The sequence below is a fragment of the Rhinocladiella mackenziei genome (genome assembly GCF_000835555.1).
Source record: "Rhinocladiella mackenziei CBS 650.93 unplaced genomic scaffold supercont1.3, whole genome shotgun sequence".
Taxonomy (NCBI): domain Eukaryota; kingdom Fungi; phylum Ascomycota; class Eurotiomycetes; order Chaetothyriales; family Herpotrichiellaceae; genus Rhinocladiella; species Rhinocladiella mackenziei.
This window is the reverse complement of record NW_013550602.1, coordinates 2,936,581-2,962,568: the sequence shown is the minus strand read 5'-3', so window position 1 is coordinate 2,962,568 and position 25,988 is coordinate 2,936,581. Positions and strand designations below refer to the sequence as shown.

The 25,988-nt window shown below is 49.8% G+C and overlaps 13 protein-coding genes across 13 annotated transcripts; 5 read left to right on the top strand and 8 right to left on the bottom strand.

The window, feature by feature from the left end:
* Window positions 1-1,294: 1,294 nt before the first annotated feature.
* Window positions 1,295-2,095, bottom strand: Z518_04590 (uncharacterized protein; the record flags this gene model as incomplete). The annotated part of the gene is made up of 1 exon (XM_013418296.1): window positions 1,295-2,095. One exon carries the CDS (start codon window positions 2,093-2,095, stop codon window positions 1,295-1,297), a length of 801 nt encoding a protein of 266 aa, XP_013273750.1.
* Window positions 2,096-3,295: 1,200 nt separating this feature from the next.
* Window positions 3,296-5,126, bottom strand: Z518_04589 (uncharacterized protein; the record flags this gene model as incomplete). Its single annotated transcript, XM_013418295.1, has 5 exons — window positions 3,296-3,692; window positions 3,749-3,925; window positions 3,993-4,621; window positions 4,666-4,746; window positions 4,797-5,126. 5 exons carry the CDS (start codon window positions 5,124-5,126, stop codon window positions 3,296-3,298), a joined length of 1,614 nt encoding a protein of 537 aa, XP_013273749.1.
* Window positions 5,127-6,101: 975 nt separating this feature from the next.
* Window positions 6,102-7,574, top strand: Z518_04588 (uncharacterized protein; the record flags this gene model as incomplete). The annotated part of the gene is made up of 1 exon (XM_013418294.1): window positions 6,102-7,574. The coding sequence occupies one exon, from the start codon at window positions 6,102-6,104 to the stop codon at window positions 7,572-7,574; it is 1,473 nt and encodes a 490-aa protein (XP_013273748.1).
* A 714-nt stretch (window positions 7,575-8,288) lies between these two features.
* Window positions 8,289-9,593, top strand: Z518_04587 (uncharacterized protein; the record flags this gene model as incomplete). Its single annotated transcript, XM_013418293.1, has 1 exon — window positions 8,289-9,593. One exon carries the CDS (start codon window positions 8,289-8,291, stop codon window positions 9,591-9,593), a length of 1,305 nt encoding a protein of 434 aa, XP_013273747.1.
* Window positions 9,594-9,908: 315 nt separating this feature from the next.
* Z518_04586 (uncharacterized protein) lies at window positions 9,909-11,432 on the bottom strand (the record flags this gene model as incomplete). The annotated part of the gene is made up of 1 exon (XM_013418292.1): window positions 9,909-11,432. The coding sequence occupies one exon, from the start codon at window positions 11,430-11,432 to the stop codon at window positions 9,909-9,911; it is 1,524 nt and encodes a 507-aa protein (XP_013273746.1).
* A 1,912-nt stretch (window positions 11,433-13,344) lies between these two features.
* Window positions 13,345-13,782, bottom strand: Z518_04585 (uncharacterized protein; the record flags this gene model as incomplete). Its single annotated transcript, XM_013418291.1, has 1 exon — window positions 13,345-13,782. The coding sequence occupies one exon, from the start codon at window positions 13,780-13,782 to the stop codon at window positions 13,345-13,347; it is 438 nt and encodes a 145-aa protein (XP_013273745.1).
* Window positions 13,783-14,409: 627 nt separating this feature from the next.
* Z518_04584 (uncharacterized protein) lies at window positions 14,410-15,045 on the bottom strand (the record flags this gene model as incomplete). The annotated part of the gene is made up of 1 exon (XM_013418290.1): window positions 14,410-15,045. The coding sequence occupies one exon, from the start codon at window positions 15,043-15,045 to the stop codon at window positions 14,410-14,412; it is 636 nt and encodes a 211-aa protein (XP_013273744.1).
* Window positions 15,046-15,679: 634 nt separating this feature from the next.
* On the bottom strand, window positions 15,680-16,075 carry Z518_04583 (uncharacterized protein; the record flags this gene model as incomplete). The annotated part of the gene is made up of 2 exons (XM_013418289.1): window positions 15,680-15,990; window positions 16,051-16,075. The coding sequence occupies 2 exons, from the start codon at window positions 16,073-16,075 to the stop codon at window positions 15,680-15,682; spliced, it is 336 nt and encodes a 111-aa protein (XP_013273743.1).
* A 447-nt stretch (window positions 16,076-16,522) lies between these two features.
* Window positions 16,523-18,300, bottom strand: Z518_04582 (uncharacterized protein; the record flags this gene model as incomplete). Its single annotated transcript, XM_013418288.1, has 6 exons — window positions 16,523-17,085; window positions 17,140-17,304; window positions 17,356-17,616; window positions 17,664-17,906; window positions 17,966-18,059; window positions 18,115-18,300. 6 exons carry the CDS (start codon window positions 18,298-18,300, stop codon window positions 16,523-16,525), a joined length of 1,512 nt encoding a protein of 503 aa, XP_013273742.1.
* Window positions 18,301-19,800: 1,500 nt separating this feature from the next.
* Z518_04581 (uncharacterized protein) lies at window positions 19,801-20,136 on the top strand (the record flags this gene model as incomplete). The annotated part of the gene is made up of 1 exon (XM_013418287.1): window positions 19,801-20,136. One exon carries the CDS (start codon window positions 19,801-19,803, stop codon window positions 20,134-20,136), a length of 336 nt encoding a protein of 111 aa, XP_013273741.1.
* A 751-nt stretch (window positions 20,137-20,887) lies between these two features.
* Z518_04580 (uncharacterized protein) lies at window positions 20,888-21,503 on the top strand (the record flags this gene model as incomplete). Its single annotated transcript, XM_013418286.1, has 2 exons — window positions 20,888-21,122; window positions 21,178-21,503. 2 exons carry the CDS (start codon window positions 20,888-20,890, stop codon window positions 21,501-21,503), a joined length of 561 nt encoding a protein of 186 aa, XP_013273740.1.
* A 114-nt stretch (window positions 21,504-21,617) lies between these two features.
* Z518_04579 (uncharacterized protein) lies at window positions 21,618-22,870 on the bottom strand (the record flags this gene model as incomplete). Its single annotated transcript, XM_013418285.1, has 2 exons — window positions 21,618-22,238; window positions 22,292-22,870. The coding sequence occupies 2 exons, from the start codon at window positions 22,868-22,870 to the stop codon at window positions 21,618-21,620; spliced, it is 1,200 nt and encodes a 399-aa protein (XP_013273739.1).
* Window positions 22,871-23,352: 482 nt separating this feature from the next.
* Window positions 23,353-24,972, top strand: Z518_04578 (uncharacterized protein; the record flags this gene model as incomplete). The annotated part of the gene is made up of 3 exons (XM_013418284.1): window positions 23,353-24,708; window positions 24,762-24,827; window positions 24,886-24,972. 3 exons carry the CDS (start codon window positions 23,353-23,355, stop codon window positions 24,970-24,972), a joined length of 1,509 nt encoding a protein of 502 aa, XP_013273738.1.
* Between the last annotated feature and the right edge of the window lie 1,016 nt (window positions 24,973-25,988).

The window sequence follows — 25,988 nt, the reverse complement described above, 5'->3', positions numbered from 1 at the left end:
CCTACCCCCTCAATATATTACCGGAATCTTTATGAAGGACGGTACGGTATTAGCAATACCATGATGTAAATGCTCAGCGGTGATTCGTGGTTTCTGGTGGGGCGGACTATCGTAGATTCGGGCAAGCGTGACCAAACCCAGCGGATCAAATATTTTCCGGGCCACCACTGTCGGATTAATATTTTTCCGATTACCATTGTCGGATTAAGTATTTTCCGGAATCATCGTCATCGGATCCAATCCGTGGACCATATGCCTCCCTCGGGAGTCCCGCTCGACGTAGGTCATAGATTGGATCCGATGAAATCCCCCGTCGTCCGCCCCGACATGCTTCGTAACTGTCACAGGACCACGTGCCAAGGATTACGTATTCGGGGGTTCTTCAGCACTTTCTGCGTAGCATTCTACCTTGACTCTCTTCGTGCTACGTTTTGCATCCAGAACTCGATACTAGCTAGAATACATTGATTGTATCCTTGACCCGGAACCCTCACAGGGGGCGAGGTGTGCATGGTCCACAGACTGGATCCGATGGCGAAGGCCCCGGGAAATAGTTAATCCGGTTCATAAACGAGACGAGACGAGCGCTCAGCAAGACGCTCACTACCAAGACGAGACGAGCTAGGGTTTTGCCCGAGCTCGACTAGTCTCGCTCAGTCTCGACTCGTCTCGGCTCGTTGAGAAGCCTGCGTAGCGTCGACCACAAACTGACAAAGTAAGTTCGAGCAAGTCTGACGTAGCGTGACGAGAGCAGAGAATGAGTCTGACAAGCCAAATCAATGTGAAACTGGACGCTCCTCACCTCTTTTGGGCCACGGGAAAGGCGAAGTGCAGGTGCTGTACGACTTGGAAAGCAAGCAAGAAAGTTGACTGTCTGGAACTACTAGCAGTATTACATGTATGTATGGCACGAATGACGACTCTAGCTCCGGTATGTGTAGAGGCGTCAAAAAACAAATGGAAGCATCCTGCGAAAAGTGGTCGAGAATCCTTCCACGGGTTGTATTCAAACAATAGGAGAGTTGAAGTCAATAATCGAGACTAAGGTCCGCTACAGAAAGAACTTGAATAACACTTACTGTGCTTTCTATTGCTATGCCTTTGTTCGGTGTAGGGCACCTGGTAGCTTTGTTGAATTCCGGAGACTTGCCTCGCCGTCTCTCTCGGCTTGCGTCAAAAGCTGCGGAAATTGCATCAAGGGCAGAGGCCGATCTTCAAACTTCTAGCGCCTGCTTCCATCTCTCGTATGTGAATGTTTCTTCTGCATCTTCACAATCACGGGAGAACGTCCCTGCTATTTCAAATACTTCCGACTCGTCTCAACGACATACTTCGCAAACTCTTCCGGGTGCGAGACATATGGGAAATGATTGCCCGGCAGAGTTCCAATATTGATGCCCTCCCTGGCCGCGATGACGATGTTTTCGAAGAACAACTTGGTGGGAGTTGAAGCGCCAACGGTCCAATCTATTGGAACCTTGTGTAGATCTTCAGTTTTCACCGGCGCGGACGGGGGTATGGTACGTGGATAGCCATATGCCCATCGCGGGTAGTTGTCATGAAGCCTTGCGTGGACTTCTGGCCCGAGAGCGTCCCATGCCTCTACATTTCCTGAGTAGGCCCTCGAGTTGGCTGCCATTTCTTGCGAGATTGTGGCAGGGTCGACCTCGTGGATATGCAGAAGAATGTCTGGGTTTTCTGTCGGGACCTCGTGGGGCATTCCATTGCGGACTCGCTCTGGGTAGTCTGAGCAGAGTGCAAGGACGGTCGAGGCTCCTGAGCTACAGCCCCAGACCGAAGCGATTTTGATGTCCAGTGTGTCCAACAGTGTGATAATGTAGCCAGCTAATTTTCGACCTGTAATGTCCTGATACGTTTCTGGTGGTGCATCGGATGATCTTGACATTCCAGGCATGTCGAATGTCGTTACTCTGAAGCCGTTGCTGGCAATTAGAGACATTGGCTTATCAAACATCTGACATTCGCCTAGGCCGTCTGGAATCAAGACAACATCAGGCCCGGAACCCTCTTGCTCATAGTACCATTTTATTCCGTCTTTAGTGGTAACATATCCTCGTGTACGTGTAGCGGCCATGGGGACAGTCCAAAGTCCTGCAAATTTTCAGCGTGAAGGATGCTCGAGTCAGGTGGCGTTTGGGCATCATATAGAGCCGAGTTTGACCGTGGCCCGCATTCAGTCTTGGCCGTAGCTTTGTGTCTCCCCGTTTGAACATGCCGAGTGTCTCATACGGTACGAGAGCGGGTACAAATCACGTCCCGCGTCCCGCCACTATCCCACAATCCACAGAAGTACTAGTATGAGACAAAGCACGTGTGAAGCACGCCGGAAGCGGGTACTGTATAAGATATAAAGCGACTACTGATATTAATACTGCGAAGTACTAGTATACTAGGCTAGAAAATTTTCCTTCTTGTATCTAAATTAGTTGAAGCGTCACCTAGTACTACTAGTGGTTTCCGGATTCGGGCTGTTCGTGTGATATGTGGCTTGTAAAGACTCTTGGAGCGTTGTACGCTTCGTACACACTTCGAAACTATATAGTCTGACGGTCCCTTGGACCGCTTCGAAATAGGACAAGTCCTCCATAAAATCACAAGCCCAGGCACAGCAATCAGAGCAACACCAGGAGTCCCGGTGTCAAACGGGGTACTACTTGAGATGTATTTGAATGCTCTGGTTTTCTATCTATTTGTTGCGTTCCTGACGTCCTCTTTATAGACGTTGCGGAAGTTTCGTTGTTTGCGTAGAGCAACCATTAGAAATGGTGTTTGTTTATGGAAACCTTCTACTAGTGTTTCGCTGTGGAGCCTACGGATGATAACTCCCTTGTTCGACACCCAGCAATAGCGCAGCCGGCGAGAGCAGGATTTTCAACAGACCAGGTAGCAGCCTATGGATTTGCGGAAATGATTAGGATTTTACAAATCCAATACGGGAAATATCAGTAACCGACTGCTGCTGCAGCTCGAGGGCAGTAGTCCGTAACAGTTTCCTGTGCCATCTCAACGGTAGAGGAACCGCACTTCATTGCTTGTTGGGTTTTCTTCCAACAACATAGTGGGGAAACCGCGATCCAGGCAGGACCGATGCTCTTTCAAAAGACATACTGCCGACGGTGGTGCAGTTTACGTATATCATCGACGACGAGACCCTGAACGAGATATTGAAGAATTCTTTCCTGAACCTTGCACCGTAGAAAAGATGGTCTGGTAGAAGTCGAGGTCTCGCAACGAGGCTGTGAATCTGATGATGAAGATAGCAGAGGTCTACCAGTCATAGCAGGACAGCTTCATCTAAAGTACAACATCTGATTAGGCCATTCCGGACTGTTGCTTGTGCCAATGTCAAGTCAATAATTCTAGCTACGCAGTCTAGTATGTCTGCTTCCTCCTCGCTCTCCTGGACAGGTATACTATCATCCGCTGAATCGTCTTCGAAACGACACCTGTTCGCGAGTTTCAGAGTATTTTGCTTGATTCTCTCAGAAGTTATCTGCATGACAGCATTTATCGTTTGACAAGCAACTTTGGCACCAGAAAAACGTTCACCGAGTTTTTTCATTGAAGCCAAGATGGTCGATCTTTGGGTTGCACCAAAAAGCAATGAATCGCCTCCATTGAACTGGTAATCAACCTGGCAGACTGCCACTGGGAATTGTATCCATGCAAATCTGGGCCTCAATCAGTACAGGCAGGTGATGATCGAAGAAGGAAATGGTGAACCTACATCGCTAAAGGAACTTCTTCTATTGGTGATTCGGCGAATGCTTTGTGAACGGATCTTGCAGTCCTCGCCGATGCTTCTTTGACTTTGGTCACGGCAATACCGCGGAAACTGATTTCTAGCGGTTGGTCATATTCGCTATTTCGAAGGTATGGTCGATATAGGGCTGCTATTAGTGAACTGGTCCCAACGACATCAGTCATCGATGGCCCTCTGCGATAACACTTCCCTTGACAAAATTACTCACCTACTTAAAATTTGCAATTTCCTCAGCGGCAATTTGCTCATCCCAATATACTCTTCGTCGGTTCTTTCACAATCTTCAAAGCCGAATTCCACGACCCAAGCGTTAACCCGGGATTCAAATTTGGACGTTTGAACAATTCTTTGCATAATTGCGTTTGTTTCTTCTGGTTTTCCTCGCCACTCTCTGTCAAACCCAGTCTTCAACTGGAATTCTCCAATCTCTGCCATGAGTTCGCTGAGCTTACACAACCAAATGAACGCCCCCATCATCACTTTCTTGGAGTTTAACGGCATGTACTTTGGACAGATTGCTTCTGCACCAAAATCGGCGGATGTCACCATTGGCCAAGTGGAGTTTTTCTCATGGAGTCGATGAAGTCTGCGTAACCCCAACGCGACGAGTCGATCGCGTACTCGGCAACACCACCAAGTTAACTTGCGACGGGAAAACATGGCACCGCTATCACAATCTGGGTCCCAGAGCCGTGCTTGCCTGGCATGGAAAAAGGCACGACCAACCCAGTGGCTGTTGACATAAAGATCAGAGTCGTAGGGGCTCCAGTAACTCAGCAAGAGACAAACTTTGGTCAGAACGACGTGGTCCCCTGAAGGATCATTATCGTATAGGACCTGAAGTAATCAGCAACTGCAGTTTGATATGCGGAAGTCCAAACCTTGACTTTATTCAACAAAGTCTTTTGACCATGCGGAATGGATGAATACGGTGTCTTGTTGAGTTGCTCTTGTCTCAGATGCTACAGAAGCCGTCAGATGCTGGCAGATCAAAGACATCATCTAAGCTTACCGCGAATGCCATGAACATCATTGCCTGGAAGAGTACGATCTCGCAATGGCCGAACAACTCCTCATCAGATGTGCAATTCGAGTACCACGAAGCAAATTCGTATTCGTCTATGACGGGACACAATGGATGCACGTTGCGAAAATACAGGACAACCAGATCGTCTCTCACATCCTTGGGCAACTGCTCTTCTGCCTCTTGAATTGATGGTCTTCTGTCGCTTGGCTTTGGAGCATGATATGTGTTGTGTTGGATGGATTTCCATCGAAATGGTGATTCCTGGTTTTGGCCCTCGTAACCTCGTGTATCCACCAGTGACAAGAAAGTTGTCATGTCCACGTCTGGTTGCCTGGTCAATCGTCCTTCCTCCAGCCAGTTTCCCACTCGACAAACCCACCTGGTGTTGATAGAACAAGTTGTTGGGCATCGAACTCATCATCAAGAGTGCATAGTGGTGGGCATACTTGCTCACTTTGTCCTTCAAGGAACGAGTCACATGGGTCTGTAGGAAAGTCGAGCCATTCGTTGCAAAGGGAGTCTACGATGCAAGAGTTTGTCAGCCTCGCAATTTTATAAAATCCACAAGCTAAAAAAATGCGAACGAACCCTCTGGGTTTGATAGAGTGTCCATCAGACGTTCAAGTCCACAGGACGTTGGGGTGTTTGCATGAAAAATCTCGGATACAAGAGCTTCAAAATTTCAGCGCAGTCAGGCTGCGATACAGACTGTGGCAGGATGCGGAATGGGAGCATCAAAATCGAGTGAGCTGGAATGGACCGCGTGTCAATCTCTTCCGCATGCTTCTATCTCAAATCCGGTATCATCATGCAACCTTAGCCACAGACGTCTCATTGGACCCGTGTGTGCAGGCAGGAAAAAACACTGTCGGTTACCTTCTACCGAATCGCAGAGTATTTTGACTCTTTTTGGTGTTGGGGGGCATAGCCAGGAGACTACCTTGCTCGATTCACTGTCCAGACCGCACTATGGATTGAACGCCGGGAGTTTCTCAATCGGAACATCATCTCCCACATCATTTGCCTACCTATAGTGTATCTATACCTGTTCTAGTCATCGGTAATCTTTATCCGAAGGCATCAACAGGAAGGAAGCTATACCACCTCGGTCACAAACTACGCGGGCTGAGAATACCGTATACCAGTTACCAAGATCCTCTCAATTGCGCACGACTATTATTCTTTACCAAAGGTGCCTCCTAGAAGATTGAAATTCGGGATATTCGAGATTCGAAAGTCCAAAAGGCCAATTAATCAATACCCACAACTCTCTCGAGACTGTGGCCGGTCATGTACGTTCAATCCGATGGTTCAAACAAAGAAGCAGATGTCATCGTGGTGGGTACTGGCCCTGGAGGCCTTGGAGCCGTCGGTGCAGCTGTCGAAGCAGGCTCGGAAGTTATAGTCGTCGAAGCCAACAATCGAACTGGGGGCAATGGAACTTGGTCCACCGGTTGGATCGCATTCGTTGATTCGGCAATGCAAAGAGAGAAAGGACTTCAAGATAACGAAGAGATATTCCTGAAAGATTGTCGAAAACTGGTGAAGGAACATTCACATCTGTATGGCATCATTTGGGATGACACTCTTGCACAAGTCTTTGCGAAGAATAGTTCCAAGATGTACGACATTCTTATCGCAAAAGGCATGAGATTCACCCACTTGATACCGCGTCCGCTACAGGCGTCTGTGGATCGACTTCATGCCATTGAGAGTACAGAAATGTTTTCGGAGGCATTTGAATCTGATTTTGTTGGTCCAAGGACACTGACGTATCTCAACAGCAGGGCCACGGGACTGATTGTCGAAGATGGCTCGGTCAAAGGAGTGCATGTTCAACCGACTGATGGTCGTCCGAGATTTCAGGCTCGGGCTAGAAAAGGCGTGATCCTCGCCACTGGAGGATATCAAGCTAATCCGGCTTTACGAGCAAGACATCAGCTTGCCGAATCTGCGAATGCTCTGTATCCGGGACTGCCTACGTGTGTTGGCGACGGCCATATTCTGGGTCAAGCCATTGGTGGAGACTTGATCAATATGGGGGTTATACCTCCTGTTATCCAGGTTGCGTCGGCTCTTGTCCAAGAGTCCATTGCGGTCAATGCAGCAGGAGAACGCTTCCATGACGAAGCAGGGCCATACTACGAACGTGTCGTTGCCCTTCGAAAACAGCCGCAGCTCGCAGCTCATTATATCTTCGATGCGGATACCTTCAGATCAAAGCGAATGTATGTGAACTACTTTCCCCAAACTCCAATCTCGGCAGACTCGTTGGCTGATTTGGCCACCAAAATCGGTGTTCCGGGACATGTACTGGAAAGCTCTGTTCGCCAGTGGAATGATTTCATGGCATCTGGATCTCCCAAGGATCCATTGACTGGCCGAGTGGCTTTTTCTGAACACCGAAGCCAAATTTGCAAAGCGCCATTTTATGCAGCAAAGATGATTGCTGGCATCAGTCTCACATGCGGCGGGTTTGTTACAACTACGAGCATGCAAGTGGTGGATGTCTTTGGCAACCCGATCCCTGGCTTGTTCGCGGTTGGTGACTGCGCTGGAGGATTCACACCTTCCGCTGACATGGGGGGAACACATTTGGGTGGAGGTCTTGTGTTGGGTTGGGAGGCTGGAAAAGCTGTCTCGACTGGGGAACTGGCTCAACCTCACACAGGGAGCAGCTTTGGTGTGGCGATTCCGTCAAAGATTGAAAGTGAGCCCCGATATCGCAATCCAATCATTGACGTGACTGCGTCGAAGCTCTGAAAGGCTACGGCTTACACAAGTGAGGACTTGACACCACATTCCAGACCGTGCTTCAGATATTCTGCGTGATTCCCATGACGCATAATCATATACTCTTCATGTCAACTTCGTCTGTTCAACATCATCAAGCACTTGGATTCGAATGAACTGACGAGTTACGACTGCAAAGATTTGCCACCACTTCATGGCACTATCCGTTTCTTTGTGTTCAATCCTTCTGCTTACGAAATCTTTAAATCTCGGGTGTCAAGACAAACGTCATAAAATGCAGAGCAAATTGAATATCCCGGGTATTGATAAGCAATGTCCCCAGGCATGTGTCGTGTTCCTGTGAAAATACTGCAGCAGTCTCGTACCTCTGCTAACGAGATCCGGGCTCATCGGCGAAATGTGCCAGCTCTCCCTTACCCGAAATCCGTTTTCCTCTCCACGATTTGTACCCGCAGATTCCCAGAATAACTTCTGGGGTAGGTCTTATCGGTAGTCGATAACCGATCTGTCGGGGGCTCGCGACTCGGAGATTTGGATCCATCGAGCAACCACCTCCTCCGACTTTGATACAACTGGAAATCATGGAGAAGTCAAAGACGTATAAGAGATGAGGTATGTTGTCTTCAGATTCAGCTGCAAGGTCACGAATCACTTGAAGATCCCTCATCGTCGTCCGAAACAGTCGCCGGCCACGTCGTCATAAACAAAGAAAGGCGTTCCATCATGATCTCTTCTCAGCGGAAGGGACTATCCTTGGAATCTCTCAAATTTTTGCAACACGGCGGGTTCGTCGACACCATACTTGCTGAACCAGCCGAATTTGCGAACATCATTCTGTCTCTCCGCGACTCCGAACATGAATACCGACTTGTTGTCCGTGAAGGAGCAATCCAACGAGTCGACATGGACGTACCAGCAATTTCACACCCAGTGGATGTCACCATCTCCGCCCAATCCGAGGCATGGGATGGTTTTTTCCAGGAGAACCCTCCCCCGCCATATGCGGACATCATTGCCATGTTCACCGAAAACCACGCTCAAATCACCGGGAACACTCTGTTGTTCTTCCAGCACATCACGTTCATCACCTACATGTTCCGGCAGCTGGGTCATCGTAAGCCTCTGGTCGTAGCAAATGGGGCATCAAAGCCTGAAGGGCCCAAGCCAAACGGCCACGTGGAGGACGTCGTGGGTAAATACGTCCACCTCTCGCTCGACGGGCACGACTATCGTGTCTTCTTCGAAGAAAGCGGTCCCAAGGATGGCATACCCGTGGTGCTCCTCCACGCCGCCAACAGCGACGCACGCATGTGGCGACACCAGCTAGGTGACTCTGACCTCGCATCGCGTTTCCACTTGTTCGCGTTCGACATGCCGTGGAGAGGCCGATCCGTGCCTCCCCAAGAGCTGCTGCGGACCGAATACAAGCTGACGAACTCGTTCTACCGTCGCATCATCCGAGCTTTCTGCGACGCCCTGCAGCTGGACCGCCCGATCCTCGTCGGCTGCTCTATGGGCGGCTACATCATGTTCTACATTGGCAAGGAAGAGCCAGAGCGATACCGAGCCCTGATTGCCGTGGCTGTCCGCGACTTCGAACCTCGCCGTTGGCTCATGGAGCGTGTCTTCCGACATCCGGCTGTCTCATTCAACCGTGTGCTCTCTTGTGCGTCGAACGGCTTCATGGCCCCCACTGACCCCCCTGGCTGCTCCGACGAAGTCGCCTGGCTATATGAGACAGGATCGCCACGAGCTCTTCGTGGAGACCTGAATTTTGCGTCGCGGGATTGTGACGCCCGACCTTTCATGGCGCAGATTGATACGTCCAAAACACCCTTTTATGTTCTTGGTGGAGAATACGACTGGAGCTGTACTAAGGAACATACCGATTTGATTAAGCAGCGCATGCCGCAGGCGAACGTGGTACGTATGAAGGGCATTGGGCATTTTCCACCCGATGAAAATCCGGGTGTGTTTAAGGAGTATATCATGCCGGTACTCGATGAAGTTCTCAAGAGCGCTTCCTAGAAGGAAGAGGCATTGTTGCATTAGGATCATATAGGTCTTGTCCGCACGTAAATTTCTCGAAGTCATCTATTCGTCTCTCGTTATGATCGCTTCTACTAGGTCTAACGGAGCTGTCAACGTCAAGACGACATCTCTCTAGCGCATTGTGGTCGTGGAAAGAGACGTGAAACGCTAGGATTGCCTTTCCTAAACGACCTGATTGGGCGTAAAAGGAGTGGGCATCTTCTCGTTTTTTGTAAAATGTTCACCCTTCCTACTTCTTGGCCAAGCTCTCATGCTCCCTGTTAGAGATTCTCCTCTGTCATGGCCATAGATTTACAATCTTGCTCCCTTTGCACTCTGCGCCTCAACAGCAGCGTCTGTTCCAGCAATTCTCCCGAGCACCGAAGACCGAATCAGGGATGCCCCAGCTGCATATCCGTGGTAGAAGCCACCCGTGATCTCGCCAGCAGCCCAGAGACCATCCATCGGTCGGCCTTCGTTATTCAGCACCTTTGCCCTGGCATCCGTCTTGATTCCTCCAAACGTAAACGTGATGCCGTTGGTGACGCCATACGCGACATACGGCGGAGCGTCGAGTCTCTGTGCCCAGTTGGACTTCTTCGGTATGTAACCCGCAGCGGTGGCTAAGCCGTCCTTGCGGAACGGGTCGAATTTTCCGCCGTTTTGAGTGGCTCTATTGAATCCCTCGACAGTTTTGACGAAAGTTGTAGGATCGACTCCCATCTTCTTAGCCAGACCCTCGAGAGTGCCGTCCGTGATAGGTGCCCCAGTGCTATATCTGGGCTCAAGAAGATGAAGGACCTTCTGATCAAATATTTGAAAGGCCTTCGCATCTGGTTGAGTTGCAATGGCGGCTCCCATCTTGGAATAAAACAGAGACACCTCATCCTCCCCTTCGTCGACGAATCGATTTCCTTCCAAGTTTACCGTAATGCTGTAAGGAAAAGAATATCTCGACATAGAATCCAGGCCTTCCAGATCTCCCATTTTCGGCGCACCCAGATCCTGTGGGGCAGAATGATATCCGCCCCAATGACCATGGGCTTGAGCGCCGGCCACTATGGCCCTCTCCAGCATGACACCTGTGTTGAAGCGTGTTCCTCGCACAATGAGAAATTCAGTGCCTTCGCCCAAATACTGGCGTCTCATGCGTGGATTGGCCTCGAAGCCTCCCGAGCACAAGATCACGCGGCCGAAAAAGTCCACATATCCGGAGCGGTGCCTCGCACGGACGCCTAGCACCCTATCGCCATCCAGGATCAAGTCGTGAGCGGGGGAAGCATAAAATACCTGAATCGAAGAAGGGTGCTTTTCCACAGCTGCCCACATCGCCTCGTTCAGACCGACGCCATGATCTTTCACCACAAGTGACAAACCGGGCGGCACGTCCACGATCGTGTCTTTGTTATTTTGAGCCTTGTTACGATCAAAGAAGATACTGATAGGCAAAACAAACGGCACGCCATGCCCTGACATCCATTTCACCGTATCATAACCATGTTTGATGATAGTCTCGATTTCAACCCTGTCATGCCGACCGTTGGATTTCATGAGCATATCCGCCGTGAACGTTTCCGCTGTATACGAGCCCATAGTACAGCGTTTAGCTTCCTCTTTGCCTTCGTCGCAGAGGACATGAACTAGATGATCTCTCCCTTGGTGTGGGAAGCGAAATGCTGTGCCTGAAAAGCGGGCGTTGCCTCCCCGTTCTTCCTTGGGTGCAGCTTCGAGTATGGCCACTCGGGCTGCGCCGGCTTCATGGGCTGCGAGTGCGGTGCAGCAAGCGGTGTTACTGCCACCTACGATGACAACATCAAAGTCCTGACGAGGGGTCATGGCTTGGTACTTTTTTATTAACTGTTGTGTTTGAGAAACGGAAACGAGAAGGGCGGTATCCGATGATAATGACAAGATCTTGCGGTGCGATTCGCATTGCGACGTATATCCTCCCACTTCTAAGCCCGAACAACATTCAACCAACGAATATTCAGATCCTCGTCAGTCACCGTTTTAACCTCGCTTTGTAGGCTTGAGATGCCTAGGTACGAGGCAACACCTTCCTACCTTCCCCCGGCGGAGGGGGTTTCCCCAGTTTATCCTCAGTCCCTCCCCATCACGCAGGAGCCCGTTCGATGTGGGTCTAAAGAGCAAGCCGAAAACTCGGCCTGACTTTGCCAACGTGAGATCGAGTAATCGGCACTATCATTTCTTGAAATCGTATCGGCTATGAGAATCTACTTTCGATCTATCTCCGAAACGGATGATATGACCACTTTGCGATGACAGCCAGTGCGAAGGAATTCATGCTTCGACCTTCCCTGGCTTATATGAACAGCAACAAACCAACGCCATAGATGAAGAATTGGGCCTTCTACCCCGGACTGGAATCCATTCTCCTTATTTTTGGTTACCGATAGGAAACACTCAAAGCACAAGGCCTTGCGTGGTACGACTGAAGATCCCTGGCCGAACCCTCCCTGGAGTGGACCATTTCATCCCTGTCACACCATCTAAAAAATCCATCGACTTCGTTAACTCCTAAATCATTGACCTGTCAAAACATAACGATGGATCCGCGACGTGTTCGGAAATGGCAGAAACCATCCGCAGGCCACGACCACCCAGGGTTTCTTCATTCTAATCAACCACGGAATCTCCGAATTTGACATCCAGCGATAAGTGGATACAGGGCAGAGTCGTGCGTTCAAAGCCGATGAAAATAGTGTGGTTGAAAAGGTCGGGAAGGTGACGACGAAGTGGTTCCGTTGAGCTTTGAAGCCTCCATTGTGGACTTGAAGAGTCGCCCGAATGGATATAGGTTTTGCGATGTGGCATATAGTTTGCAATATTCAGAATCAACATCTTCCTCATTGGCCTAACCTCAGAGCTAGGCATCGTAGGATATCCATCAGGAGAGTAAACCGGGAAGTCTGTAGATGGTCCGGCACCCCCCAGTCTGGCCCGCCGTTGAGATGCCAGGTAGAATGCGTGCTCGGGGCATCACTGATGATGATGGTGATGGTGATGAATTCATTCGCGATGCAGCTGCTGCTCCAGTGGATACGCAGCTACGGGCGAGCTCTATGTATTGGTTACGTACAGTATATGCCAATCTTAGCAGGTCCCGCTCCATCTCCACTTTTGGAACTCCACTACGGACCCGACTTCGTGTATCAACCTTGGGTTCAAACAGTCTATTAGATCATTACAGCTCTTCGGAGGCAAACAATTACCAATATCCCATTCCAAAATTGTTAATATTTTGCGACCAGCCAGTACGAGACAGGGCAGAAGGAGAAGAAGGGGAGCAGATCGAATTGCCTTTGTCAAGAAGCTTAGTGGGACATCGGTAAACGATTAGCGAAGGGTCTGAGTGATGGAAAGTTACGCACAAGTAGGCTCCCAACGTCACAAACTCTCCAAGCCTCAATGGTGCTGACACATTGAAGATGTAAATCTCAATTCCATCTTGTATCAAACCACTCTTTTAGTCACTGAGCCCCGGTATCTTCGCGACACTCAGGAATTCCCCTGCTGATTCCACCCTCACCGGTTCTGACGGAACCACGACCGTCAAGAACCGACAGTATTCAGCTGAACTGGGATTTCTCCATGCATGGAGTGTTCCTCTGTACACTCCCTTTGGTCAGTAGTAATCATCAACCATCAACATCGAACACAACCGCAGTGGCAACTGGGGGGAGAGGGTGTGGGTATAAGTGTAGAGGTGTGATGGGATTCCGGGTCCTCACTTTTGCACATAAACATCTCCTTCCCTTAACGTCTCCTCCTCTCCATCATCTAGTATAATGTTCATGCTCCCCTTCAATACCACACCGTAATCTAGACTCTGGTTGCGATGCAAGTACAGCGGCTTGTCTTGTGATGTAGGCGGCAAATCAATGATCTGGCGGACGACGCCCTTTTCGCCTTGACCGCGACGAAGGTTTTCGACATTCAACTCATTACGAGAGCCTTGAATTTTTACCGGGCAGTTTTCTGTGCGGTGGATCAGGGTTATCCCGACTGGTAGAGCTGTTTGTTCGTCTTCAGGTGTGTCCGAAGCTGGAGCTGGAGTTGGATTGACGGGTATTACCTTGTCATCGGATTCGAATATCGCTTTTCCATCGGGCGAGTGACCTGTGACCAGGCGGCGAGTAGGCCGTAAATGGGGGTGAGGCTGCATGGCGAAGAAAGAATGCTAATGATGAAAGCCTTCGTACATCGAACGACGAGTTTGCAGGACGAGCATTATACACTGAGTGGGTTTCCTTGAGACGATGATTTGATGTGCTTAACAACGCTTGTGTTAGTTCAATTGACATCAGAAATCAGCACCGAGTCTGTAGTCCCATCAGCAGCTGATGTTACCGAATTTTCGGTGAAGGTAGGTCTTTTGACGACTCATTCGGTAGTCTATGCCATTCCCAGAGCCCAATCAGGAGTAATTTTGTCTGTACAAGCTTTGCAAAAGGCTTGTGGAAAATGTCCCAGTTTGTACGTTATCACCATGCTCAAAATTGCCCGAAACCCATGGAGTCCGCGGTCTTGATAAACATAGAACTCCAAAGGGTCTCGCTGTATATGCTGCTCGTCGCACACCCTTCCCAGAGGTACTACTTTGGAAATACCAATGCCCCAAGTCTCTGGTACCCAGGCTTGCTTGTTAAATGAGATTCCCATCTTCTTCAATAAGCCCAGTGAAATAACGTGGAAGTCCATGCTGGTGTCCATTAAAACGGGTACCTCAATGTCCTTGCGCGCTTGCGTTTGCACAATTAAAGGGAGGAGCTGGTCCTTCGGTGATTGGATCTTAAAATTTGATGGTCTGTAACATCATCACTTGCACAAAACAGTATTCCTCAATGTCCTCGGCTTGAGCTTTGTGGAATTCTGTAGCAGCAGAACCAGGCTTGGGACAAGACGACAAATCGCTCATATTTTGAAAGCGAGAAGGGCCGTCTTTTGCCCGGCTCTCCATCGATACCTCATTCCGGTTGGAAGCAGATTCACTTACCACGGAGAATCCGACACATCTTGGGCAAAATTTACCTCCTTGTTCTATCGGGACGTCCTTTGGCGACGCTTGACAAGATCGAAATGGGCATATGTCTTCTTCTGCTTCGAGTTCATCAAAACCAATGGTCATTGATAGGTCGTCGCCAGGTCGAATCGCCTTGCCCCAGAACGCAGAGTCAAGTTTGACACCACGACGAATGTGCAAAATAAAGTACTGTCCCATTTCAATGCGATGTAATCCTTTTCGACCGCGGAATATCAGGGCGAGCAGTGTCTTGAAGTCCTCCCATTGGCTAGTCAGGTCATATGGTATCGGTTTCAAGACACCAAAAAGATCTCGAAGTCGTACCATGGGGCAATCGATTTGTGGGGGCCAGCAGTACTCGATGCGGGCAAGCTGTCGGACTAGAGTTGCCAGGGCTTGCTTCATCCCTGCGGTCAAGTCCACAGCAAATTCGATGTGAGAGTCGTGACATCTCCTAGTCGCATCAAGTGTGGTGTGAAAGTCGCCAACGCCTGGATCATGAATCGAAGTATCGAATTTTTATTTTCTTTGATGACCGCGACATCTTGCTGTGTGATTGCTGTTGTTTGATTTATTAACCTTGTTTCAGCATTCGATGAAAGGACAATATTCTGAATTTCATCCATCATTCCGTCCTGCTTCGCCAAATGGCCTTCACGTAATGCAACTTGCTCAACGATCTTGTCAGTTTCTGTCTGGAGCAATCTCATTGTTCCTGCTTGAGCTCTGAGGTCCGCCTTGAGTTGAGTCTGAGTAGTCTCGAGAGTAAAAAGTAATTCTAATGCGGGCCTTTGATCTTTCCTCAAATATTCCAAAAGAGAATATTGGATTGATAGCCTGCACGCTGTTTCTTGAGCAATACTAGATCGATCGGATTCGGCATTCCCGAATGAATCACTACAATCCCTCAGCTCGGGGAAAGAAATACAAAGAAGTGTAGAACTTACATTGCTTGCGTCGAAAGCAAGAGAAAGATTGTGGAGACTTTGCGTGTTAGTTTTGAGCGCAGGGCCTCGACTCCGTCCTTCTATGCGATAGACTATTGGACACTTCGACCGATGCTTCGGACTGGACGCCGTTTTGCCCCCCATGATCCAAGTGTGCTGTGGAACTTCTTTATTTTCTCAAGAAACTCCTCCAACGGCCTCTGGCAGGCCGCCGCTGCGGCTCGAATTGCATCCAATCGTCTCAGATTATGGACCGCGGGGCGAAGTGTATAGATTTCCTTCAGTGCCCGATCAAGAGCCTCAAGCTCCGCCAATAGATCCTGATAGTCTGGTGCTGATTCAGGACTGTTCTTTAGCTCGAGGCCAATTCTGTAAATGAGTTTGGAGATAGTGAGAATATCACCTAAACGAGTTCAGCCTTACTGCCCAGTTTGGAGGAATGGGCTGCAAAATGAGTCCTTACCAACTCCACCGACGGGTACGACCATAATGAGGGTCGGGTCGCTCAACACTACGACCAACTTTAAAGCTCCAGACGTTCTGATTGAAACTGAGCTTGGAGAGGAAAAAGTTGAGGATGATGAACTTGAATTACGGTGAGGCCGTGCCCTTGCAGGATGCTCGAATTAGAGTCTGAGTCAGGCAGGCAGCCATGTTGCTCCGAGGGTTACACGAAGGGGAAGGAAATGATTGCGCAGGTCGTGTTCCAAGAAGAAAGAAAGATGGGGCTCTGGGAGACATTTGCCGAGAGTTGGGAGAAGCGGTGCACTGCGAAATTAAAACTCAGGAGAGCTTACTCATGATCGAGGATAAAGGTCAAATGTTCACAGTGGGAAAGAGACACTGGCATATCGTGACACCATCTTCTGGCTAAGGAATGTATAGCTATAGGAAGCCCACTGTCGCTCTTTCTGCCCTCAAACTATTCCCAACTGCTACAAAATATAGCGGAAAGAGATATAATCCTCACCGGCCTCGCCCAGCGAAATTTCATTCGCAACATGAGGATGCACCTCTCCTCGTGCTGCATATTCTCCCTCAATACGATCCTTCTGGCGATTTTTGTATCTCATCCACAGGTAAACGAAGACCACATTGAGGAGTGCGAAGGCATTCAATCCCAGAACGACAGAATGTCCCTTGATATACCGCGGAGGAGTATTGTAAATGCGGGTTCCCATAATGGAGTAACAGAGGCCGAAGACCTCTAGAAATGCCCAAGTAGCGCCACGTTTGGTATAGCCGATAGTGTTGATTTGTTGCCAGACCGGTGAAAGAAAGGTACAGGTATAGCAGCCAGAAGTGACAAGGCAGGTTGCTACGATTTTGGTGGCGGTAGACTCGACGACCAGAAGCAGTATGTAGCCCAGACAGCCGAGAGAGAAGAAGATGAGGCAAAATGGTGCCTTCCGATTGAGTCGGTCGGAAAGGGCGCCGGCAAGAAGAATAGATACAAACGCACAAGCGTATGGGACGATTGTGAACAGTTGAGTGCGTACTATTGTCCTGTCAGGAATTCCATAACCGAGACCTATGAGGCCGGGAAGCCTACTAGGAGAGAAGCCGAAGTCTTTAATGAAGCTGGGAAGGAAACTTCCGACCACTGATATACCGAGGACGCTCGCCCCTTGCTGGTTGGCATAGAAGTACGATTTGGGATCTTTCAGAACGGCGATTAATTGTTTGGTTTGCACCTTTTCTCCCACGGTGTTGTAGGCTGTCATTGTGTTAGAAAAGGCTCGATGTGTGGGTGACTGCCCAGACTTACATGCAAATCGTTCGACCGCTATGTTGATCTCTTCTCGAGTGAACAGCCAGTGACGTTTCTCTCGCTTTTGCAGGTCATCAGGAAACCGGGGAAGTAACAACCAGGCCAAGATACCGATTCCCATGGCCATCGATCCCTCAACAATGAAGAGCCATGACCAAGGAGCGCGTCCTGTTGTCTTTAAGGGCAGGCCGGTCTGAATACCGTAGGAAATCAATCCGCCAAAAGCCCCCGAGACGACGGCGCAGGAATAATAGATTGCTATCTCCGTCTAGTGTCGACTTGGGAGGGGGACGAGGGGAACCTACCGTTTCGTGTGGCCAGCTCATCTCTTTTGTACCACAGACTCATGTACAGGCTGAGCATCTGCACAAAGGCCTGTCCGAGTCCTAGCAAGATCCGAAGAGCGAGGACCGTCGAGTAGTTTTTGGCCCCTGCCATTCCCACGAGAACGGCACCAAAACCGAGCACAGCAGCACCGACGGCCCTGTTTGGTTTGAATTTTCTTGCAGTCAGGTTCGCCGGTAACATGAAAGCAATATATCCAATGACTGTTGCAGTTGTTAATGGACGCTCGCCAATGTATTGTTTTTTGAGGTTTGGGACGTACAAAACATAGTTAAGCAGTTGTAGAATTGGTTGGAACTCATATTAAGATCTGTTTGAAGGCCCATGATTCTGGCGTTTCCAATGGAGTTCCGGTCCTATGACAGGCTTTAGCTACCGAGCTATCCGGTGTGACAACTTGTGTGCTCTTACCAAGTATGTTACCCACCAGGTCAATCCACACATGGGTAGAATCACACAATCAGCTTTGAGAAGTAGTTTTCGTTCAGCTGCTGATTTCTGAATGCGCACGTTCGAGCCCGCAACGAGGGCCGCTGGGCCCTTTTCATCGTGAAAGAAGTCGCCTGTTTCGGCGGTTCCTACCTCAGTCTTGCTCATTTCAAATGTTGATCTTCGGATGAATTTGAACGCAATAGCCACAGTTTAGTAAAAAGCCCGATTATTAGATACTCAATAATGATGATCCATGTTCGAGAAGAAGGCCGGCAGCAGCAGTCTTTCTGTTTCTTTTGTGTCCATGATGTCCTTCCGAGGCAGGTCCCGTACTGAGCACAATAAGGGCTTAGAACCCCAGCTTTGTGGGGTCCAACCCCGTATGTGAGTGGGCTTTCCATATGGTAATGGCTGTTCTGGGTCAGCCGAGGCCAGATGGTTTTAGGTCTGAACTGGACAATCAGAGTTTCTAGGTGTCTCTTTCTGTCCCAATGGAGTTAGACGTCCGGTTGTCATTTACCGATATGTCGGCTACATCCCGTCATTATCCTTGTTCGCGACGGGGGATTTGTTTTCGTAAGACTTCTCCATTCCCCAAACAACCTCAGGGCTGGATCTATTGGCTGATGATGTGTATGGAGGGAATCGAAGCTCAGGAATCTGAACCGTGGATGTCGAGACGGCTCCCTGACCGGGAGGAAATGATTCCCCTCGCTTGTCTGGGCCATTTGAAGATTGGTTCTGCCGTGGCTGAGAAAACTCGGCACCAAGACCTTAGCCAGCTGGGCAGGGCGAATTTTCGGAAGTCTCCCGAATCCTCATCAAGCATCTCAATCACGTCCTCCGGAGCCCAAATATTCTCTGACTCAGCCGTGTCTGCAATCGATAGAAGGGCTCATCGATTTGGTCAGCGAAGTATTTGCGGTCGTTGATCCTCTTGGGCAAAAGCCGAAAACCTAGCTTCAACATCGCAATTCCAAATCCTCTGCCAAGTCTCTGAACCCTAGTCGACTTGATGGAGGCACCTCCAAACAGCGCGATGGCTTCCGCAAGTGGACATGCTACAAACGAAAATTCCATCCCTGGATTACCGGCTTGTGCTGGACTTCGCAAACTCCTTTCCAAAGAAGGAAGAACCATAATGTGCCTGGCGTTTACGATGGCCTCACTGCCAGAATTGCACTGCAGAAAGGATTTGAGTGTCTCTGTTTGACAGGGGCTGGAACGGCCATGTCCCGTCTTGGACAACTGAACCTTGGGCTTGCAACTATGACCGACATGGCAGAAAGCGTAGGCATGATTGCCTCGCTTGATCGCACCGTTCCATTGATTGCTGACGCCGACACTGGATATGGCGGTCCATTGATGGTTTCCAGAACTGTTTGAGCATACATGGCCGCCGGGGTTGCCCCATTGCATATTGAGGACCAAGTGCAAAACAAAAGACATGGGCATCTTGCCAACAAGGAACCCGTTGACGAATCCGTCTTTCTCAGCTGAATAAGAGCTGCGATTCTGGCCCGAGACGAAGCAAAAGCCACATTCGGTGGAGATCTCGTCGTCATTGCACGGACAGATTCTCTTCAATCCCTTGGCTATGAGGCTGCGGTGGCTCGACTGAAGAGAGCAGCGGATGTGGGTGCGGATGTCAGATTCCTCGAGGGCATGGTGACAAGGGAACAATGCTCTCGAGTATGCGCTGACCTAGCTCCGACCCTTGTGTTGTTGAATATAGGTGCTGGCGGCGTCACGTCCGACCTGAGCGCCGATGAGGCCACCGAGCTGGGATTTAAGATTGTTATCTTTCCTGCTGTGGCTTTGGGTCCGGTGTATGAAGAAGTGCGGAGGGCCGTTCAAAATCCCAAGAAGACCAGAATGGCTGAGGTCAGTGAGTTGCAACGTACTGGAGGAGTCGAGACAATGTTCAACGTGTGTGGGTTGGCAGAATGTATGGAATTTGACCATAAACGTGGTGGGACATCTTTCACAAATGGTGCTTGAGGGTAGAAATCTCCAGTCTGGCCTAAGGTTCGGGATTCGGAGATGAATATTAGTCAAATTGAAAAACTGGAAACTTCAACACAACACTATACTAGTCAGTTAAGCTGAATCTGCCGGTTGTATCACCACAGTGCCCACGCAGACCAGAAAGGGGCTGTCAGCCTCGTCGACGATGATTTTTAGCGTGTGACTGGCGACTTCCCTGGGCTCGCCCCGATAAATTTTATGCTTGTGTGTTGAGACGACCTCTATCGATTTCCAACCCGTGATGTAAGTGTCCAAGCAAATAAGATCTGCTTCCTTCTCTGCATATACTGTAGCTTTTCATAAACCCTCTCCGCACACGGGCGTGGACTGCTGGGGCCGAGGATGTAAAACTCAAGGCAATGCGGGGTACTATGGGATCCAAGAATTTATAATAGATCCGAAGGAATGTCAAGGGTGAAGATCGAAGATCATTATGTCCGTGTCTGCTGTTTGAGTCGAAATTACAGAATAGCACGAGAGATTCGTCCAAATGCCATCTCCATACCTCCTGCACGTGAACTCGCGTCCGCAGCCTGGGGCCGGCGTTGATGATGACCTTTGGGTAAAATGGTACACAACAGAACATGTAGGCGTCCCCCCATCAGCGACCACACCCATGTTTCACCGATTCCGGCTATAATTTCAAGTCAAAAGTTGCTGCTAAGCATGTACCAATCACCAGGTGCCTGACCTTGTACTCGGCCGAGCCTCCACACGGGCAGCCATGTATCGCGAAAGCCACGATTTCGCACTTGCATCGAAGGAGAAACATCCACGTAAATATCTCGTCCTGTACCAAACGGACTTCGAAGAGCCACTGAAGTCCAGTGAGTACCTGGATGGCGTACGGCATACAAGTGAGATGTGGCCGCACCAGAAAGAAAATTCCGAGAACGGGGATTTCGATGCCAGGAACTACAAGCTGATCCAGAATTACGATCCCGATGGAAGGGGAGACGGTGAGTTCGAAATATATATGGAAAGGATGAAGAGGACCTGACTGAACCCGCGAAGCTGCACCGCCATTTATCCTCACCGTCGAAATGGATCCGGTAGACGAAACTGACTTCGATCGATGGTACCGCGAAGAGCATCTCGACATGCTCCATAAATTACCTGGATACCGGCGATCTTTGCGATATGTGATTGGCCCCGAAACACCACTTACCGTGGGACAACCTCCGAAGTATCTGGCCGTTCACGAAATTGAAAATTTGCGTGCCTTCGACGGAAAAGAGGCAGAGGCAGCCAACACAACTCCTTGGACCGTGAAGCACCTCAAGGAAAGCAAGGCCTTTGTCCCCAGAGGTTGGGAGTTGATTTATTCGCAAGGATTTTAAATGGACGAGACCGATTCAAATCGGATAATTCAGAAAATGTCGTCACCAGCTATCTTTTGGTCGTCTCCCAGGATCCCGTGAAGGGCCCGATAATCAGCAAAACTCGTTGATCATCTATGATGCTGTAGCCATGACCGACTCCATCCAGGGCCAGATACACTCATTCGCTGGCGGATATCCCATATGCAGCATTTTTTCATAGAACCGGGCTTCCTTGGGGCGACCGTAGTTCATGAGCAGAATACTATCTTCGATCGGGATGAGACCATCCCATGTACCATTGACAAGAAGCAATCTGCAGCATGGTCCGTTCAGCAGTCCACTTTCAACCAGACTGAAGTCTTTTTGAGCATTTTGAAGGAGCTCCTCCCAATCTTTGTAGCCGTATTTGGATACATAAGCCTCGCTGAGAATGAAGGGATACTCATGATCATCAACATGCTCAAGCCATTCTCGGGAAAGGAATAGATGGGATCCGGCACCTTGTCCGATGCTCCCTGCCAGCCGTGAATGATGCGTGTGCGCAACTCGAATGGCATAGTAACCGCCCGCGGAGAGCCCCCAGGCTATGCATTTTCGCATGTTGAAATATGGCTGATGATCCATCCAGTCGAGGATGGCGGTAAATAAGCGATCTGGAGATTTGGGATCGCGTCGTGCAGCTGGACAATCTGCAGTCCCGGGGATTTCCATGATCACACAGGCCCAACCACGAGCTAGAAATTCGTCCGTTCGCTGTGTGGGTTTGTTTGTCAGTCGAAGTCTGCAGGGAGACTGACCTTTCTTACCCCAGTGTTGTCTGGCCGGTGCCCATCGAGTCCTGTGATTAGCAATACAACCGGGCATTTGTTGGTGTGGCTCGCGCCGGACGGTAGCCTCACAAACAACGGTATCTCCTCACCGTCTTCGCCTTCAGCTGCAGTGTGTGGAATTTGGACCTCCTTCATGGGGGCGTCCCATAAACTGGCCCCTCTCAGATACACTTGCTTTTGCATTTCAAAGGCCTTTCTCTTCAATCCTGTACCAGCCTCGAGTGAAGGGAATCGAGAAATACGGTAGACAGATGCTGCGCGCTTGAAGAGCTCGGCCGCTTTGACGCGATCCGAGGCTTGGGCTGAGAGGGCTGCATCGGTGAGGTTTTCCGCCGCGGGGAGGAAATATTGGGTGTATGTATCCGAGTAAGCGTCATTGACATTATCCTGGATCAGTTTCTGGAAAATGGGCGCAAAGTCTTCGAGTTTGCCGTCATGGAATGGATAGACGCTCAACGAGCAGGGAACCTTCCATTTGGTTTCCCAAAGGGCCTGGACACCACTAAGATGGGGATATCGCTCGTAGAATTTCTCGCCGAGGATCCAGTTCGTCATCTCGGGTCGACAATGGGGGATGTTTTGGGGCAACGAAAGGCTCAACTCGTCCGGACAATGCATAGACGAAATAGACGGTGAGCATTCGTCGATCAAGTTCTCAATGTGTGACTTGTACCTGGCCCCATGGGACTTGGCAAGCTTCCTAAACAGCACACACCTCCAATGCATCTTTCGACATCCGTACATGATACTTTAGGGCCAACCCTCTTCCACCTTCTCTTCCCTCATCATCCCGGGTCCCACCGGATGCTCTACATGTTGTCGGGGATGCTCTCCGCAGGCTCTCCTTCGGAACCGGGCCCGACAATAAGCTCGGCAAAAGTCTCGTGGAGTACTCCGTGTCTCCTCAATACCATGACTGTGGACGTGACACAAAGCCAATCTGAACATCCATCAAACAGCAGGTGTGCTTATTATCTCTGTTTAAGGGTGAAAACAGAGCAAATCAAACCAGAGAACGGCGAGTGTTAGTCTGCAATATGGGTTCAATCAGCACCGCTCCATCACCATCATTCTATAGCAACAAGCACTTCATCAATGGCGAATATGTCAGCTCCATAGCCAAGGAAACGTACACCGTCTGGAATCCCAAGGATGGATCGATCCTCTCTGATCAGATGGCTGCTGCTGGCCATGAGGATGTTGAGGCGGCCGTCAAGGCCGCTGAAGCAGCCTACCTTGGGCCTTGGAGCCAATTCACTGGCCAACAACGTGCGGTTTGTCTGAACAAACTTGCCGAAATTATGGACAATCGGCTCGCGGAAATATTGACCCTCGATTCGCTGGCGTCAGGAAACCCCGTGTCGATAATCCCAACTCGAGAAAAGAATTACATCATTACAGCACTCCGATACTACGCTGGGTGGACCGACAAGCAGAAAGGCGACTACTATCCCGCCGACGACGGCTTTGTCAAACTTGTTCGACATGAGCCGCTGGGTGTTTGCGCCGCCATCAATCCGTACAATGCTCCCATTGCCACGTTTATCTTCAAACTTGCTCCGGCATTGGCCACCGGCAATGTGATTATTGTGAAGCCTTCTGAGAAGACACCCTTTGGATCACTAGCCCTTGGCCCATTGTTTGAAGAAGCCGGAATCCCTCGGGGAGTGGTTCAGATCTTGTCCGGTAAGGGGGAGACGGGTGCACTGTTGGCAAGTCATATGCGCATTCGGAAGATTAGTTTCACCGGGAGCGTGCCCACGGGGAAAAAGATCCAAGTCGCTGCCGCTCAAAGTAACCTGAAGAGAGTCACTTTGGAGTTGGGCGGAAAGAGTCCGGCCGTTGTGTTTGACGACGCCAATCTCGATAACGCTCTGACATGGACCATCAATGCAATCCTGGCTAGATCGGGCCAGGTCTGTGTGGCTGCGACACGAGTTTACGTGCAGCAGTCGATTGCTCGAGAATTTATCGACAAATATATTGAGAAAATGAAGGAGGCCGCAGGCCGTCTAGGGGATCCACAGGACCCGAAGACTGGTTTAGGGCCTCTGGTTGACAATCTCGCGCTCGAAAGAGTCCAAGGCATGATTGAGCGCGCGAAGCTCGATGCCGAGCTAGTAGTTGGAGGAGCGAGAGTGGGAGACAAAGGATGCTTTGTAGAACCTACGGTCTTCTTGAATCCAAAGCCAGAGTCTGAGATCTACAAGAAAGAAGTTTTCGGTCCGGTATCGATCGTGAAGACTTTCGAGACTGAGGAGGAGGTCATCAAGTTGGCTAACGACACAGAATATGGCCTCATGGCTGGCGTGTTCACGAGGGATGTTTCGAGAGCCATGCGTGTCTCCGCTAAGCTGGACGCCGGTGTGGTCGGGGTCAACTGTGTGAGCTATGTAAGTTTCTTGAGAATGTCTTCAAAGTGCTTCTTACTCATCTTTGATTCCAGATGAATATGCAAGCCCCATTCGGAGGCAAGAAAGCGTCCGGATTAGGGCGGGAATTCGGTGAATATGTATGATGGATCAAACCGCAAACGCTTGACCGTTGACGCTGACAACTTCACCCGTTAGGCTCTACGTGCTTTCACCGAACCGAAGACTGTCCTCATCAAGTATGTTGCTCTCTCTCGCCCTGCAGTTGCCTGGACTCATAGCTGATGTATTCTCTTAGTATGAATGCGTGAGATGACATGGAACACACTGTCCAAGGAAACCTGTTTGATCATCTTTGTACTATCAGGCAGATAGGGGAATGAAAAGTATATCAGCCCTTAGCCAGAGACCACCAGAGGCCTTTCTGAAAGGTTTTGTAGGTATCACGAAACGAGGAAGACCAGATTGGCTGTCCGGATCTTTATCATTTTTCCTGCAGTATAATTTGGATTTCGTTCTTTTGATTCACGAATGGCCATGCGGGTTAGCCGAATGTTTGGACTGGGCATCGGGGAACGTCTCTCCGCACACTATCTGACACAGCCGGAGAGATGAGATGTTATCGGAACGTTCAGCATTTGACAATTTGACGGCTACCACAGAAGTTTCCTCGCTCGGACGCCCACTTCTAGTCCGTGACTTAAGGGTAGCGAGGAGAATACAAGAACCCTTGAGAGATCAGCGGAGATACCTGCCGAATCGGCTCCGCCGTCCGACTATGGCACCGAAACCCGAGACTTCGTGAACAACTAAGGAGTGATGTGGATCAAAAAGGTACCAGACCGACATCTTGAATGCTAGCCTAAGTCTGAAAGGAAATTCGCTACCTTTCATGCTTTGATCTTATTGGAACGTTGTCCCGCCCCCAGAAGCTCTTCTGTCAATGTTGGTGGAGAAGGGGGGGGACTCGGCCTTCTTTCTGCTTTCCCCAAGGCTGCTGGTCTATGAATTCATGCAGCCGGGGTCTATGTTAATCCAGCTTCCACGGACCCATGAGAAACCAGAGTGCACCTAATTTTACGCCTTTCTCAGTCGGCCCCGGATAGAATCCCCAGACTGCTGACTGCGGGGGCCCTGAGATGATGGATCTGCTCTGGCACGGCTGCCTCCTTTTCTAGAGCACTTTGGAGCACTCAAATCCGAGGAGACGATCGAGGACTCACCTTTGACATATATATGGATAGGTCCCCACTATGCGTTCTGCGGCGGAACTCCCTTTTCTTTTTCTCTCGGCTTGTTCA